The sequence below is a fragment of the Jaculus jaculus genome, chromosome 8 (genome assembly GCF_020740685.1).
Source record: "Jaculus jaculus isolate mJacJac1 chromosome 8, mJacJac1.mat.Y.cur, whole genome shotgun sequence".
NCBI lineage: Eukaryota > Metazoa > Chordata > Mammalia > Rodentia > Dipodidae > Jaculus > Jaculus jaculus.
This window is the reverse complement of record NC_059109.1, coordinates 35,124,568-35,141,339: the sequence shown is the minus strand read 5'-3', so window position 1 is coordinate 35,141,339 and position 16,772 is coordinate 35,124,568. Positions and strand designations below refer to the sequence as shown.

Genomic DNA, 16,772 nt, shown 5'->3' with positions numbered 1-16,772 from the left:
CCCATCCCTGGCACTGAAAATTTTCTAGTAACAATCTATGGCTTCTGGATGTGCCATTGTCCAAAAAAGTAGGTTTCCATATGGCTTATTCATACCCTCTGAGATTTTGATTAATCCTCCCCCATCCTCCCATTACTCAGTCTCTTCCCTGACCTCACTTAAGCCTTTCCACCTCCAGTAATCTGTTCTTCTACTTACACAAAGACAATAGCGTCTCCTTAAGTCCTCCCCTTTCCTCTCTCCCTTATGACCCCTTTCTAGCTTACTGGTCCTTGCAACCAAATTTTATTTCAGCTCACATACAAGTCCAGGTATTTGTAGCTAGGATCCATGTATGAGAGAGAACATGAAGCGCTTGGCCTTCACAGCCTGGGTTATCCTTTCCAGGTCCATCCATCTCACTGAAAATTTCATAATTACATTTTTCTTTACCACTGAATAGAACTCTGTTGTATAAATGTACATTTTCATTATGCACTTATCAGTCGAGGGATATCTAAGGTGGTTCCACTTCCTAGCTATAGTGAAGATAGTGTCAAGAAAGGTGGATGTGCAGGCATCTCTAAGGTAATGCCATGAGTCCTTAGGATATATGCCTGGGAGTGGGATAGCTGGGTTATTGGTAAATCTATTTTTTAGCTGTCTAAAGAACCTCTACACTGATTTCCACAATGGCTGTACCACATTTCCACAAACAGTGTAGAAGGGGTCCTTCTTTTTAGCAACCTCACTAGCATTTATTGTTATTTGATCTCTTGATAATAACCATTCTGACAGGAGTGAGATGGAATCTCAATGTAGTTGTGTGCTTTGCATTTTCCTGATGGTTAAGAATGTAGAACATTTTTTAGATATTTATATTCCATCTGCATTTCTTCTTTTGGGAACTCTCTATTTAGTTCCATAGCACATTTTTAATTGGGTTGTCTGATTTCTTATTATTTAGTTTTTTAAGTTCTTTGTATATCCTGGATATTAATCCTCTGTCAGATGGGACAAAGATTTTCTCCCATTCTGTAGATTGCCTCTTTACTCAGAGTGTCCTGTGCTGTATAAAACTTTGTAATTTCATGAGGTCCCAGTGGCTCATTAGTGATTTTATTTCCTGAGAAACCAGAGTCCAGAAAGTCATTGCCTATAGTAATATGTTGAAAAATTTCCCCTAATTTTTCCTCTATCAGTTTCAGAGTTTCAGATCTGATGTTAAGGTATTTGATCCATCTGGACTTAACTCTGGTGCATGGAGAGATATAAGGATCTATTGTCATCCGTTTACATATAGATATCCAGTTTTCTTAGCACCATTTGTTGAAGAGGTTTGTTGTTTGTTGTCTTTTGTCCAATGAATATTTTTGGCATTTTTGTCAAAGACCAGGTGGCTGTAGCTGCCTGGATTTACACCTGAGTCCTCTATTCTTTTCCATTGATCTATGTGTCTGTTTTTATGCCAGTACCATGATGTTTTTGTTACTATGGCTCTGTAATATAGGTTAAAATCAGGTATGGCAATAGCATCAGGGTTGTTGTTGTTGCTCAAAATTGTTTTGGATATACGAGGTTTTCTGTGTTTCCAAATGAATTTTAGGATTGTTTTTTCTATTTCTGTGAAGAATACCATTGGAATTTTGATGTGGTTTGTGTTGAATGTGTAGATTGCTTTTGGTAAGACTGACATTTTCACAATATTGGTTCTTTCCACCCAACAACATTGGGTGTCTTTCCATTTCCTAGTGTCTTCTGCAAAGAGTGCTTTAAAGTTTTCATTGTAGAGATCCTTTACTTCCTTGATTACGTTTATTCCAAAGAACCTCTTTTTCTTTTCAAGGCAATTATGAATTGAAGTGATTCCCGGATTTCATCCTCACATGCTTGTTATTACTATGTAGTAGGAAAGCTACTGATTTCTGAGTGCTTATTTTGTATCCTGCTACATTGCTAAAAGTGTTTATCAGCTCTAACCATTTGCTGGTAGAGTCTTTAGGGTCCTTTATTATAGAATCATATCATCTGAAAATAATGATAATTTGATCTCTACCTGTTCTATTTGTATTGCTTTTATGAGTGTCTCTTATCTTATTGCTATAGCTGAGACTTTCAGTACTATATTAAATATGTCTTGTTCCTTATTTTAGCAGAAAAGTTTTGAGTTTTTCCCCATTTGGTATTATATTGGCTGGGTATTTGACATAAATAGCTATTATTATGTTGAGATATGCTCCTTCTCTTCCCAATTTCTATGGGACTATTATCATGAAGTGATGTTGTATTTTGTCAAAGGCCTTTTCTGCATCTATTGAGATGATCATGTGATTTTTGTCCTTCAGTCCATTTATATAGAGTATTACATTTATCAATTTATGTATGTTGAGCCGTCCCTGCATCTCTGGGATAAAGCCTACTTGGTCAGGGTGAGTGAAATTTTTGATATATTCTTTTATTTTGTTTGTGAATATCTTCTTGAGAATTTTTACATCTATATTCATGAGGGAGATTGGTCTGCAGTTTTCTTTTTTTGTTCTTTGTCTGGTTTTGGTACCAGGCTGATGCTGGTTTCATAGAAGGAGTTTAGTAGAATTCCTTCCTTTCTTATTTTATGGAAAAGTTTGGGAAGCATTGATTTTACTTCTTCCATGAAGGTCTGGTAAAAATTCACCAGTGACTGTATCTGAGCTGGATGCTTATTAGTTGGGAGTTTGTTTATTTTTTAACTGCTTGGATTGTACTTATTATAGGTCTATTTAAGTGATTAATCTCATCTTGATTTAATTTTGGTAGGTCATATAAATCAAGGAAATCACCCATTTCTTTCAAATTTGGTGGAGTTTATATTCTTAAAGCATAACCTTATGGTTTTCTGAATTTCTTTGTTGTGTGTTATAATGCTGCCTTTTCAATCTCTAATTTTATTCATTTGTGTCTCTTCTCTCTTTATTTTGATCAGATTTACTAATGGTTTATCAATTTTCTCTATCCTTTCAAAGAACCAGCTCTTTGTTTCATTGAATCTTTGTATTGCTGTTTTGGTTTCTATTTCATTAATTTCTGCCCTAATCTTTATTATTTCCTTCTGTTTACTAAGTTTTAGTTGCCTTGTTCTCTCCCCCTTGATTTTGTTGAAAATACCTATTATAGATCTGGAGTGAGATTTTTCTCCTTCTATTATGCCCTAAATTCTTATGTTTGATCTCTTCCTACTGTTCCAAATGTCTTGAAATTCCCATTCATGCTTTCCTGTTAGTTTGTCTTTCTCTTTCTTGAACTGTATTAGATCTGCCACCTGGACTTCTAGTTTAGATACTCTGTCATCTCCTTCATCCATTCTACTGGTGAGACTTTCTATAGAGTTTTCTATTTGACTTACTATGTTTTTAATTTCTAATATTTCTGTTTGGTGTTTTCTCATTATTTCTATTTTCTTTCTTATGTCTTATATTGACTCCCTTATTTCATTGGTTTCCTGTGTTCTCTTTCAGGAGTTTGTTTTCTTCTTTTATTCCTTTGATTTCTTTGAGTATAGCTATAATCATTTTTTCAACCATTTGTTAGGCATTTCATCTAAAACAGTCTAATTGGGGGGCATTTCTGATGGATTTATAATTTTTGGTGGGATTGCATTATCTTGACTTTTGTGTTTCTTGCATTATAATATAGAGATATTTGGATCTTGAGAGTTAACTAGATGCTTGGATTTTCTAATTATCTGCAGTATCCTTATCCATGTAACTCCATATTTATATATCTTCAGGGTAGGAGTTTAAAGTGCCAAGTGTAACCCTTATGCTCCAAGGAAACAGCAGAAGTGACCCTAGGTGTTGTTTGCCTGCTATTCAATTATTATAGAAGACTGGGTGGAGCAGTTTAATGGTAAATTCTAAAATTCAACTGAGCAATATATACATTCAATCAAAACCTGCACAGAGTATTTATGCAAGAGTAAGGATTAAAATAAACAGATAACTCATTAAAACCAAATTCCTTAAGGGTGTGTGTTGCCCCACACCCTTAATCCTGTCAACTGGGAGGCTGACATTGCTGGTGAGAAATGGGTTCTAGGTCTGCCTGGGGCCAAGTCAGACCCTGCTGTCAATAATTGCAGAAGAAAAAGACAAAGCCCCTATGAATCAGGCAACATCAAAGGTGAGAATAGGAACACCAAAATACAGCTTGAGAATGGTAAAGCCAACCAAGAATATGTAACACATAACGTGCCATGACATGGAGAGATTAGCACTTTCAGTGCAGGCCTATGTGTCTGCCTTGGGGAAATAGACCCTGTTACCTTTTTGGATGGCTTCTAATCTCACCAATGACAAGTGCCCACCTCAATCTCACTCTGTTTTGCTGTAGATCTGGTGTTTTGATCAGGTGTGCTGGATGCTGTGAGGCCAGGGGCTGAATGAGTTCTCCAGAGGTTCACAGCTCTGATGGCTGGGGGATGGGAGGCTGTCCAAGACACCTAGAGTTGTACTGGAGCTGCTCAGCTGGTCCGGTCCGTGTTCTCCTTCAGCAGCTGCTTAGCTAGTCCCTGCTGTCTTCTCCTGTAGGTTTCTTGACTTTGCAGGGAGGCTGATGTGAGTGAAAAAACCCTCCACCTGGTTTGTGTTCCTGCAGCTCTGTGCACAGAATGGGGCCGCTGCAGCCTCAGCTGGGTTTTGGCCTATTTCCACCTTTTTGGAAGGTCTTAGTCTCCCCTACTTCTCTGCTGTGGTTGAAAATAACTTATACAATTTCCCCTTTTTTTTTTGTAGAAGAGTATATTTTGCTGTTTTTCTGCTTATTTCTCTCCCTAGGCTGCTCTGGCATGGCTACTATGCTGCTATCTTACCTGGAAGTCTGTAGCCTGTATCTTATATTGACTTTTCTCAAATATTTTATTTCTCATTTCTCTAAACTTTTTCATAACACAGTACTTTCTAACAAAAGCAAAATAATTTATTTTGCTAGTAAAAATGAAAAATTATTAGTTTTTAGATGTAATTCTATACTTTTTATGTCATGTATTTATTGATTTATTAACTTTGGCTTAAATAAATAAATGAGCAATTTAAATAATAAATAAAAAAAAGCCAAATGACAATAACTACTGGAGACAGTATAGCTAAAGTGGATTAAAGATTTTAATGTATTACTGGAAAGTTTAAAATTGCCAAATAAAAACAGAGGCAGAAGAAAAACCTACTATTGGTGATGTAAACTGATGCAGTCATGGCAGAGACCAATATGGAGGTTCCTCAAGAAACTATCATATTATTGATCCAACTATACAAGTCTTGGATATATACTTAAAGGAGTCTAAGTCAGCTTATCATGGAGGCACTTGTACATCCACAATTAGTTCTGTACTAATTATAATAGCCAATATGTGGAACAAGCCAAATATCCATCACATTAATGAATGAAGAAAATCTGGTACTTACTAACAGTGGAATTTTACTCAGGGTGAATAAATGAAATTATGACAATTTCAGGAAAATGGATGAAACTGGTGATTGTAATGTTAAACCAGACTCAGGAAGACAAATATCATGGGTTCTCTCACATGTGGAACCTAGAGTATTTATATATTATATTATATTAATTATATTATTATATTATATTCATATGACATGAAAGTAAAATAGGGGCTATGAGAGGGGGAAAGGTGTAAATGGAGGGTGAATCTAGATAACAAAATGGAAGAAATGTGACCTGAAAACAGATGGAGGGACTATTGGGATGAGGAGATGAGACTGGCATGGTAAGACACTGGGGGGCAAATAAAAACATAGGGTTAGATGTATGATGAAAGTGTCATAATAAAATGCATTACTTTTTATGCAATATAAAAATTAATAAAAATTTAAAAGATATGAAGCAATAGCTAACACACATGTATGTTTATTATAAAATAGGAACCTCTAGAATCATTTTATATAGAACTTGAGATGGAATAAATTAAACTTTTAATTAGCTGAATTTTCATATTCCAGATTTCATTCTTTTCTAGATCAGTTTTTTAATGAAAGTGCTTTATTAAAGTTATTTTAAATTACTTATTTGTAAGCAGATACAGACAGACTCAGAGGGATAGACAGAGAGACAGAAACAGAGGGATAGACAGAGAAAGAATAGATAGAGGGTCTCCAGCCACTGCAAATGAATTTCAGATACATGCCCCACTTTGTTTATCTGGCTTCACATGGGTACTAGGGAAGTGAACTTAGGTCGTTAGGTTTTGCAGGCAAGTACCTTAACCGCTAAGTCATCTCTCCAGTCCCAGATTTCCTTCCTTCCTCTTTTTTTTGAGGTAGGGTCTTACTCTAGTCCACGCTGACCTAGAATTCACTATGTAGTCTCAGGCTGACCTCAAACACACAGTGATCCTCCTACCTCTGCTTTCTGAGTTCTGGGAATAAAGTTGTGTGCCATGATGCCTAGCTTCTTTATTAGATCAAACAATGGCCTGAAAATTTTGCCTCTTACATTAGTAATAATAAAGCAAATAAAAGAGTAAAAACTTTAGTGATATAAACAGAGACATAGCCATATAATTAAAAATCTTTTATAGATGAAGATGGAAAATACTGAAGCATCTGTATTTATTTGAGTAGCTAAAAAATACATTTGCTCAAGGGAAGCAATGTGTGCTAACATGCTCTTTTAAACTATAAAGCATTCTATAAGTGGAAAACAGCCTGAGTAAAGGCTGCATGCTTTTTCCTCTAATCCTTCCCCTATGTATCTGTTTTATTGAAGAAGGAACTCTGAAGTTGGGGCAGAGGCCTGGAAACAGGATGGATTCATTGTCAAATGCCTACTTTGATTTGGCTTCCTTATGTGATCACATTATTGCTGAAGTACTTTATAATTCAATACCTACTGATTCCTTAGTTATATATTTTTTACTTAAAGTAGTTGCATAGGCATCCTTCTTTTGGCTGTACTGAGCAAGGACTACTGACAAGGATTAATGCCTGCCATGTCCTGTCCTGCAGCGCAGAAATTCTTACCACTATATTAGACCACAATGTCCTCAACAGCTTTATGGAGATAGCACTTTTCTTTATCATTTCGAAAAAAAAATAGAAAAAATAGAAAAAAAAACCCCACAAATACTGGAATCAAGTATGACTCCCCCAAGAACATATTACTAATAGTGACAGATGCAAAAATTGAATTCAAAGTCATTAGTTCTTTAAACCACCCCACGCAACAGATAATGTTTGGCCTATTTCTGCCAAGGCAAAATGTTGTTCAATATTTGATTCATTAGCACATTTATTTGGAGATTGACAAACAGAAATAGCAGATGAATCTTTGCTCAAATTTTATTACCTTTCTATGTGGAGGAATAGATTAAAATCTTTGCAATAGTACATTAGGACTGTCTTTACACTATTTCAATCTGTGAAGCTCAATAAGTAAGTGACTATAATTTGTAAAGTCAAGGGATAAGGCTGAAGATGTGGCTTAGTATTAGAACACATGCTTTTCATGGATGAGGGGATCAACCAAGAAAAAAAAAAAAATCAGAAGATACTGTTTGTTCTTTCAGTAACAAGTCAGTAGTTACTGTAAAGCCAACCTTCCCTCAGACAATACTGTGCATATACAAGAGTGGGTCCAAATCCAAATAGACTGGAGTAGAATCTACTCTAGGAAGAAGGGTAATTTTGTTATTTTATGTCATTCATAAGCAGACATACATACTATTCACCAGTACACAAACCATGTAAAACTCATGTTTAGACTAATTTGAATGGCTTGAAGTGTCATAAAGTTGGAGTTAGGGTGATGGCTACTAGAAAGTGAAGAGGGGAAAACTCCAGAAATGTTTTGAGTTTTAAATTTTGTACACAAACTGTTCAAATCTCTGAGATGATGACTGCTGTAAACACAAGAGGAAAGGGGAGGTTCCGGGTTCTGCTGTGGGCCTGGGAATGGATGTGTGTGTGTTTGGTGAGGGGGATGTGGGCCGCGGAAGGAATAGTCACCGTCATTCAAACGCGATTTTAATGGGCTTTCCCCATCCCCAGCTAGCCCTTGGGATGCAATCGGTGCAGCTGGTCCGTGTCCACGCGACCCAGGGGCCCTCTTGGGTGGTGTGTCCGCACCAGCCGGGCTTAGTGTCCAGGGAACAGCAGGTGGCCTGGATCGAACCGGCTCAGAAAGTGGGCATCACCCCGAGACGGCGAGCAAGGAGTCGGGGGAGAGGGGTGCGCAGCGCTCCGCGGGGCGCGGCGCCGACACCCCGGGACCTCACCGCGCCCCGCCGCCGCCCGCGGGCGCGCACGCGCCGACCCCGGAAGAGAACGCGGGCCGGGGTCTGCCGACCCTTCCGCGGAGGCGGGCGTCGGGGAAAACCCGGAGCGGAGCGTCCTCGCGCAGGCCGGGAGCCGCGCCGTGGCGCGCATGCTCCGCGCGGCGGCGGCGGGTGGGCGGGGCCGGCCCAGCCCGCGGGCGGGGGCGCCGGGGAGCGGAGCGCCGCCCGCTTCCCTCCCGCCCTCCCGCTCGCCTTCGTCGCTCGCACGGGATCGCGGAGCCCCCGGGGCGGCCGAGCGCGCTTCGGCACCGAGTTCGCGCGGGCAGCGGGCGGCGCACGGAGCGGGCTCGGGGGCCCGGGGCGGGCGGGCGGGCGGGAGGGCGGCCCGGGCGGCGATGTTTCACTGTATTCCCCTGTGGCGGTGCAACCGTCATGTGGAGACCATCGACAAGCGCCACTGCTCGCTGGTCTACGTGCCCGAGGAGGTCTACCGCTATGCACGCAGCCTGGAGGAGCTGCTGCTCGACGCCAACCAGCTGCGGGAGCTGCCCGAGGTGAGAGGACGCTGGCCCGCTTCCCCTTCGCCTCCTCCTCCGCCTCTCCGGCTCCGGGCAGCTTCAGCAGGTGTGGGCGGGGGGGAACCTCGCGCGTCCCCCTGCGCCTTTCTTTTCCTTGCTGCTCTGGCCTCATCCTTCCCCAACGAAAGTTATCTATTCACAAGCGACTTGATACCTTCCAAGTAGTTAGTTCCTTGTGCGATGGCAGACGCGTTCTGGCCTGCGGAGTGGCGTTGGCTGCGCGAGGTCTGGGAGCTCTCGCCTGGCTCTGCAGCCCCGGCTGGCTGGGGAGCCAGCGGGACGCGACCTAGTGATGCATCCTGCGCCCCCTCGCCCCCCGACTTGGCTGGCTTCCAGGCTTTTCCCCTCCGGCCCCCAGGCCGCTTTGCTGGAAGCGTCTCCTCGGACTACAGGGCGCGTTCTCAGAGGACCTTGGCACCTGGGCAGCGCGCAAAGTGAGCTTCCTATCTGGGCATCTGTGACAAACGTGCTCTTAGCCTTATCGCTAGCAGGCTGTGCGTTGAAGAGGTGGAACTTGGCCGGCCTGTCGGGGCCCCCACGCCTGCCCTGATGGCTCTGCGGGAGAGCTGGGCCTGCCGGGGAGCTGGGTTGCAAGGTGCCCCGGTGCCCGCCGCCCGGGTGCCTGGGGGTGCTGAGGTGGAACATCTACCAGAAAGTCAGCCCTGCAGCTGGCTCTCGCGAAGCCGCCACGTTTAAGCCTGCTCCTGTCCCTGGCAGAGTTGTTTACTTAATCACCTGCCGTGCAGAATTTGTCAAGCCCTATCTACCTGATGTTGCATATCTCAGGCCTGGGAACTTGTAACTCTTTCAAGTTTCCTCAGGAATTTAGCCTTAGCAACACTCGAGGCGGAAGGCATTCCAGACCCAGGTTTATGCAGGAAGTCAGGGTATGGCAATCCAAAGGTGTGCAGGAAACAGGAAGACTGCTGGGGAGGCGGGGAGAAAGCCTGAAGGCCGAAAGCCTTGGAACTCAAAAATCGTGTTTGTCCTTTAGTTAACACGAATGCCCTGTCATGGTCATAGAAACACTGGTCAGATGTTCTAGCTCCTTAGAACTGATGCTAGCTGAGTGCTGACAGACAGCATTTTAAAAATCTTAATTCTTTTTCTCAACAATTCCAGCATTGGTGTTATTCCTGGGTGTACTGTCCTTGGTTCTGTGGAATTAATTGGATGTTTTCCTTGGTGAAATCACAAAGACTATGCTCATTATGATCTGATCTTTACACCTTTCCCTCCCTCCCTCCTTTTTAGTTTCCAAACTGAAAAGCCATCTCCGTTCCCTCAGGCATTTATTATTTTGCTCTTGTTTTCAAATACCTGGTTTTAGCTGATTTTCAGTTTGACTTTCTACTTTGACTTAAGCCATAGACACATTCATTCCTTCGTTCGCTGCTTTGATACACCTTAAACTGTATAATTTTAGACCCTGAAATATAGAAAATGTAACAGTGCTTTTCCAGGGCTTTGAGATAAAGTTAGTAAAAGATTGAGTGAAAAGGCATTCGACAATGAATGTTTAAGTAAGTGCTTTGTGTTGTATTGTAAAGTTTCATTTGGCTTTCCTTTTCCTTCTGCAGAGTTTGGGATTTCCTGTGATATTGGAGAATTTAGTTTGGCTTAGGACATTGTGGGTTTTGGAACTATTACGTATTTCTACTGATCGTAACTGGAAATGTCTCAGAAGCTCAGAATACAGTCCGATAGTACTCTGTAAATCCAGTCAATAACAATTTCAAAACCAAGAGGTGGTCTTCTTGCTTATTGGTAATCATTACTCTTACAGCTCTTAAATTGAAGTCCCATAAAATTGATTTCTCCCTGACTTATTTCATCCTGACTACTGGGTGTGTACATGCCAGCCAGGAACAGCCACCTTGAAAAGCCTGTTTGTTTCATTCCGCCTTTCCTTGCCTTAGCCATTGTTCACCTCTGCGATCTGCGTAACTCACTACCACTGCTCACTCGTGCCCCTGCTCTCTAACCCCAAACCCTTATCTCCTCACCTGCCGCATCACCACTCTTGTTGGCAAGCTTCAAGAGTCCTTAGTGTGATGACCATTCCTGCTACATGTTGTCTATAATTGTCTGTAATTTGGAGGCACAGCCAAAGAGGAAGCCTGCACCCCTTACCTAGACAGCAGGCTTCAGGATAATGATAGACACCTTCTCCACCAAAAGGCCTGCAGCCTCTCATTTGCTCCAACATGTTCATTTACAAATTGAGACTCAGAATTGAGGTTGTCTCTCAGCAGTATCCACCTGGTTAGACATAAGCTTTGTCTGTCCCCATTTATTGAGATGTCAGTCAACTACATCTGCTTTGTACACCTAGTTGGAACCTGGTCTGTTCTATTTTTCATAGCCATTAAATATTTAGCTATTTAGGCTCTTCTTTTTTTTTAAGAATGACATTATTTATTTATTTATTTATTTGAGAGAGAGAGAGAAAGAGAGAGAGAGAGAGAGAGAGAGAGAGAGAGCAAGAGCACATTCCAGGACCTCCAGCCATTGCAAACAAACTCCAGACACATGTGCCACCTTGTGCATCTGGCTTACATTGGTCCTTGAGAATTGGACCCTGGTCCTTTGTCTTTACAGCAAGTGCCTTAACCATGAAACCATCTCTCCAGCCCTAGGCTCTTCTTTCTTACTTACGTTATTTAAATTTGGCCTTGTTAAACACTTATTGAGGTACCATTACTTTCTAGTTATTAGAAATAAAGAGATTAAAGAAGTATGATTCGTTTGAGCTATGCAAAACTTTGTGGGGAGACTGATGACTTCATGGTGACTTTTGGTGGAGAGGGCACCTGGCTTCATCAACCTACTCATCAGCCACAGACATGTTGATCACTTACCTAATTGTACAAGTTTTTGCTGAAACTGTACCACTGTCCTCAGCAGCAGTCTAGCCTCTGCTGGTAGCCTCTTAACATTGCTGCTCTTCGGAGGCTCAGAACCCCCATTGTTAAAGCTTGGCTCTGGTTGGGTGACCGTGGTATCTTCTTTCTGTTGCTCTCAGAAGCTAGAGCCTTGAACCAGTGTTGGTGATTCTTATAAAAATCACCCTTTTTTGCTTCCTTCTCTCTTCTTAAGCACATCACTGCTCTGACATCTATTTTTTTTTCTTTCTAATATAACTGGAATTCTAAAGTTGAAATTGATCCTCAGAAGTGAGGCTTACCTGTGTGTTGTTTTGCCTGGCTTGTGCTCCAGGTTCCTTGGCATCCCCTCTGCCACACCCTCAATATTTCAGGTGTTTATTGGTTTTCTCTTCATTATGCACTGATTTACAAATACCTCCAAATGTCTGTTGCTTTCTGTCATCTCTGGCACTGTTGCAGTGCCTAGTATAGTAGATCGCAAATATTTTCATTCTCAAGTCTTCATTCCTCACCAAGTAGAGTTGTATCTTGTCACCTCCACTTGAGTTTATCTGACTTTTTGCCCATTGCCAGATGACAGCATTTCAAATACCTGTCCCTTTCCCATCATTCTTTCACATATCCTACCTTAGTTCTCCCCTTATTTCTAGAGCACTTGGCATGACCTACGTTCAAACTGTATTTGTTTACCTGTTCCTTGTGTAACTGCCCAAATAGATCATAATCACTATGTGGGCAGGGATGTTCATGGCTGAACCTAGGGCACTATCTGGTAACTGTGAGCATGTAAATGCTTGTTGCATGCATGAATCCTTGTGTGTGTTGTCTTGAGAATGCTGAGCTGGTTTCCTAGCTGTCATAATTCCCCTTCTTGTAACCTAACTTACCTGGTAAAATTGATGATGACAAAAGTCTTTCAGAATCCATTGCAGGTCTTTGTTCTCCATTTTTGTGTGTATTATATACATATTTTTTTATTAATGAGTTCAATTTCAAAATCTTCAACTGTGATCTGGTAATGGAGTGTCCTTTCCTATTTTTAATAAGTCCTTTATGCCTTTGACCCAGACATGTTTCATTGCAGATCTTTTCTTTGGAACTTGTATTTCTTTGCAGCAATTTTATTTCTAAGGACTAGGACAGCCATTCTTCCTGTCTCAAAGTTCCATGGATTTATCTTTGATTCTTTCTTTGCTCCTTCCATCTCATCACCAAGACCTGTTCTTTCTTCCTTCAGAATGCCATCTTTTCTCTCTCCATCTCATACCCATATTGTTGGGTTCACTTGACTTCATGTTGTCTGTTGCCAGATCATTTTTTTCCCAAAGTGCTTTAGACCTTGCTTGAAGGACCAGAAAACTCACATATTGGATTCAGATAGTTCTAGACAATGCTCATCTCTTGGATACTTTCCAGCTTTGATTTCTGTAGATGTTAGAGTATTACTTTATCTTAAATGATTATTCTGAGGACTAAAGAGACCAAGTGTAAAAATATAAGACCTTTCTGGATATTGTGTTTGAACACTTTATTTTACAGTAATGCTAGTAATGTTTCCTAACTGAAGTATAAAGCTGTTTCTCTCGTGGATACTCTTTTAAAAAATTATTTATTTATTTGATATGAGAGAGAGAGAGAGAGAGAGAGAGAGGGAGGGAGGGAGGGAGGGAGGGAGGGAGGGAGGGAGGGAGGGAGGAGAAAGAAAGAAAGAATATGGTACACCAGGGCCTTTAGCCACTATAAACAAACTCCAGAAGCATGCATCACCTGTGCATCTGGCTTATGTAGGTCCTGGGGGATCAAACCTTGGTTCTTTGGCTTTGCAGGCAAGTGCCTTAACTGCTAAGCCATCTTTCCAGCCTTTCCCTTTTTAGGTTTTTTGAGGTAGGGTCTTGCTCTAGTACAGGAAGCTGACCTGGAATTCACTATGTCCTCTAGGACTGGGCTTGAACGCACAGCAGTCCTCCTACCTAGGCCTCTCAGGCACTGGGTTTAAAGGTATGTGCCACCATGCCTGGAAGTTGGGGAGAGGGAAGAAGGAAAGGGGAAGAGAGAGAGAGTGTGCATCAGGCCTCTTGCTGCTAATGAACTCTAGATGCATGTGCTACTTTGTGCATCTGGCTTTATGTGGATACTAGAGAACTGAACACTGGTCATTAGGTTTTATGGGCAAGTACCTTAACTGCTGAGTCATCTCTGCAGCCCCAAATTAATTTTTTTAAACTCACAAATTCTGTAACATTTTTGACTACCTTTCAGGTGAGTAATACCATACAATTTTTATTACAGGTGCTTCTCTGCGTACTCCTTTAATTATTTCTATTTGGAAATGAGTAGGTATGGGCATAATGTAGAAATGTGTTAGTTACAGTAAGGTGATTCAAAAGGAATGAGCAAAGATTTAATTGTATTTACTTAGTGAGAAATGGGATCTGAAGGAGTAACAAGGACCACTGTTGTGTAGACATTTAAGAAGAAAATGCAAGCAGCCTGCACCGTGCTGGCATTGTCTTAACACATGGTGAGCAACCCTGTAATGTTGGCAAAGTTACATCATTGTTCCATCATGTTAAATTAGTCTTGAGTTCTTTTATTTCTTTTCTTTTCTTGTTTTTCCCCTGTGGTAGCTCAGGCTGACCTGGAATTCAGTGTGTAGTTTCAGTGTGGCCTCGAACTCATGGTGATCCTCCTACCTCTGCCTCCCAAGTGCTGGGATTAAAGGCGTATGCTACCGCGCCTGGCTTTTTTTTTTTTTTTAATAAGATTTTTAGGGTTGTTTCATTCTGGCTTTATAAGAGCTAAAGCATAGGGAAGGCATACCTACTTTTATTTTTTGTCAAACTTAAGTATATTATAACTCAGTTATTCAATACAAAGGCAAAGAAAAAATTTTTAAAAATCTTAAATAAATGCTTAGACTGGGAAAGGTATTTAAAGGGAGTGCGTTCCTTAAGTTAGTGAAAGTTTTCCTTTCTTGGGTATCTTGTAATCACCATATAGTATAGCACTTAATTAATTTCTCATTGTTTTTTGTGTTTCTTCCTCTCTCTCATATATTTTCTCATTCTGTACACTTAGAGGTGAGAAAATTGAGCTACAGAAGTTGTAATTTCCTTCAGGTTAGTGGAGATTAGTCTGTTTAAGAAACACTTAGATAGTATCTGTGACATAATTATATAATAGCCAGCATTTAGGTCTAAATATTGTAGTAAGTGCTTAACATAAATCATTTATCTCAGATTTTAGCCACTATTTTTTTCAGTTATTCAATTGCAGAAATGGACTTTAAAACATTTATTTATTTGTTTATTTGAGAGAAAGAGGCGGTAGGGGGGAAATGAATGAATGAATGGGCACATCAGGGCCTGTAGCCACTATAAACAAACTCCAGATGCATGTGCCACCTTGTGTATCTCGCTTACATGGGTACTGGGGAATTGAACCTGGGTCCTTAGATTTTGCAGGCAAGTGTCTTAACCACTAAGGCAGCTCTTCAGCACTAAAGAACTTTTAAGAGACATTGCCAAGGTTAGTTCTAAAGGGAACATATAACCCACTCCCCTCTGCGTGCATTTGTGTTTATGCTGTATTTGAGATCCACCTGAGAGTTAGGAGGGCTGACATTGTAACGACTTTTAAGAGGGAGTTTCTGCAAAGCTTGTACAGCTTTGAGGACTTTCACACTTGCTGGGGAAACCGAGGGAAGGCTATAGAGGTGGTAAAATTCAGGATAGACTGGAAAGAGGAAAAAGGCATATAGTTTATACCTTAAGCTGATCATTTCTAGGTAGGGAGATTGAGCATTGCCAGAGTAGTGGGGAGGAACCAGAATGGGGCCAGAAGCCAGACTAAAAAGAAGCCTTGCTGATTTTGAGGAGAACTGTGCTGTCTGCAGAGGAGGCTCATACTGGGGTGCAGTATAGCTAGGTTTTCATTTTGTAAAGGTAATTCTGGGGCCGAGGAGAGGATTATATTGGGAGACTAGTCACGAGGCCTTGCAGTGGTGTAGGCTAGAGGAATGAGAGAGGAGCTGTGGGAGGAACACAGAGATAATTCATGTAAGTTCCTTAGTTCTTCCTGCTGTGTTGCCTTTCCCTGCTGATCCACCTGAGATGCTCCATCGGTACACATGTGAGAAATGAGTCTGGGGCTGCAAGGACGACCACACAATCCAATATATTGGCAAGGCAGTGTTTTACTTCCATAGAAGGGTGCACAGCCATAAAAAGTTGAGGCAAGCTTCTGGGTTTTAATTCCCAGCACTAGGGTCTAGTGCCTCACTCTGCTTAGTCAGCTCAGCTTCAGACTCTGTAGTGATTGACTACTTTATATAGAATGACTCAGTTTCTAGGGAAAAAGGAAACTTTCAGATTTTTTTTTTTTACCAAATAAGGAAATGGAAACTTTAGTTTCAGGAACTACAGATGTAGGAGGGACTTTTACCAAATTGCATCTTTTCTCAAAATGGAGTTTCCCTATTTTATTTAGTCCTTTGGTAGCAATGATCTTTTGTAATTCTCACAATTTTCCTGTCTTTAACAGTTTATTTTCATTCTTCTCTTCAAATTCATTTAACATTATTTGGCTTTCATATACTGAGGTCTCTTATAACAGATTATTATGATAAGACACTGGGGTGTGTTGAGTTATAGCTGTTCCTGTCAGTCTTTGGATAAATCCCTGGACACATGTGATAATACAGCAAGCAGCAGTGGTCATAACTCCATAGGAAGTGAGAACTTTCCATTTTCTAAAACATTGCTCCATGAGGTTTAGAAAAAGGGTTATCTAGTCCTGAGTTTCTGGCCACTTCACTAATTACAGTAGTCAGCCCCTGGGGAGCTTTGGTGATGGGACCTTCAGGAGCTAGACTGTTGGAAATCATCACACAGACCCCTCTTTTCCTGGCTAACACATTTTCTTAGCTGTTTTCTCATGCTGTTCCAGGTGGTGTCTAACTGGTCTTCTATAATTGTATCTCTAGTGTAGTTGATAAATCTTACTTTAAATCTATATATCTATATTTATATCTATCTATCTATCTATCAATCAATCAATCAGTCA

The 16,772-nt window shown here is 41.0% G+C and overlaps 1 protein-coding gene across 1 annotated transcript in view; it reads left to right on the top strand.

Moving 5' to 3' along the window:
* Nucleotides 1–8,626: 8,626 nt before the first annotated feature.
* The window catches only part of Lrrc1 (leucine rich repeat containing 1), a 158,707-nt gene continuing 150,561 nt past the window's right edge, over nt 8,627–16,772 (top strand). The window contains exon 1 of the mRNA XM_004668186.2: nt 8,627–8,796. Within this exon, the coding sequence (XP_004668243.2) occupies nt 8,638–8,796 (159 nt within the window). The 5' untranslated portion in view covers nt 8,627–8,637. The remainder of the gene's footprint in view (nt 8,797–16,772) is intronic.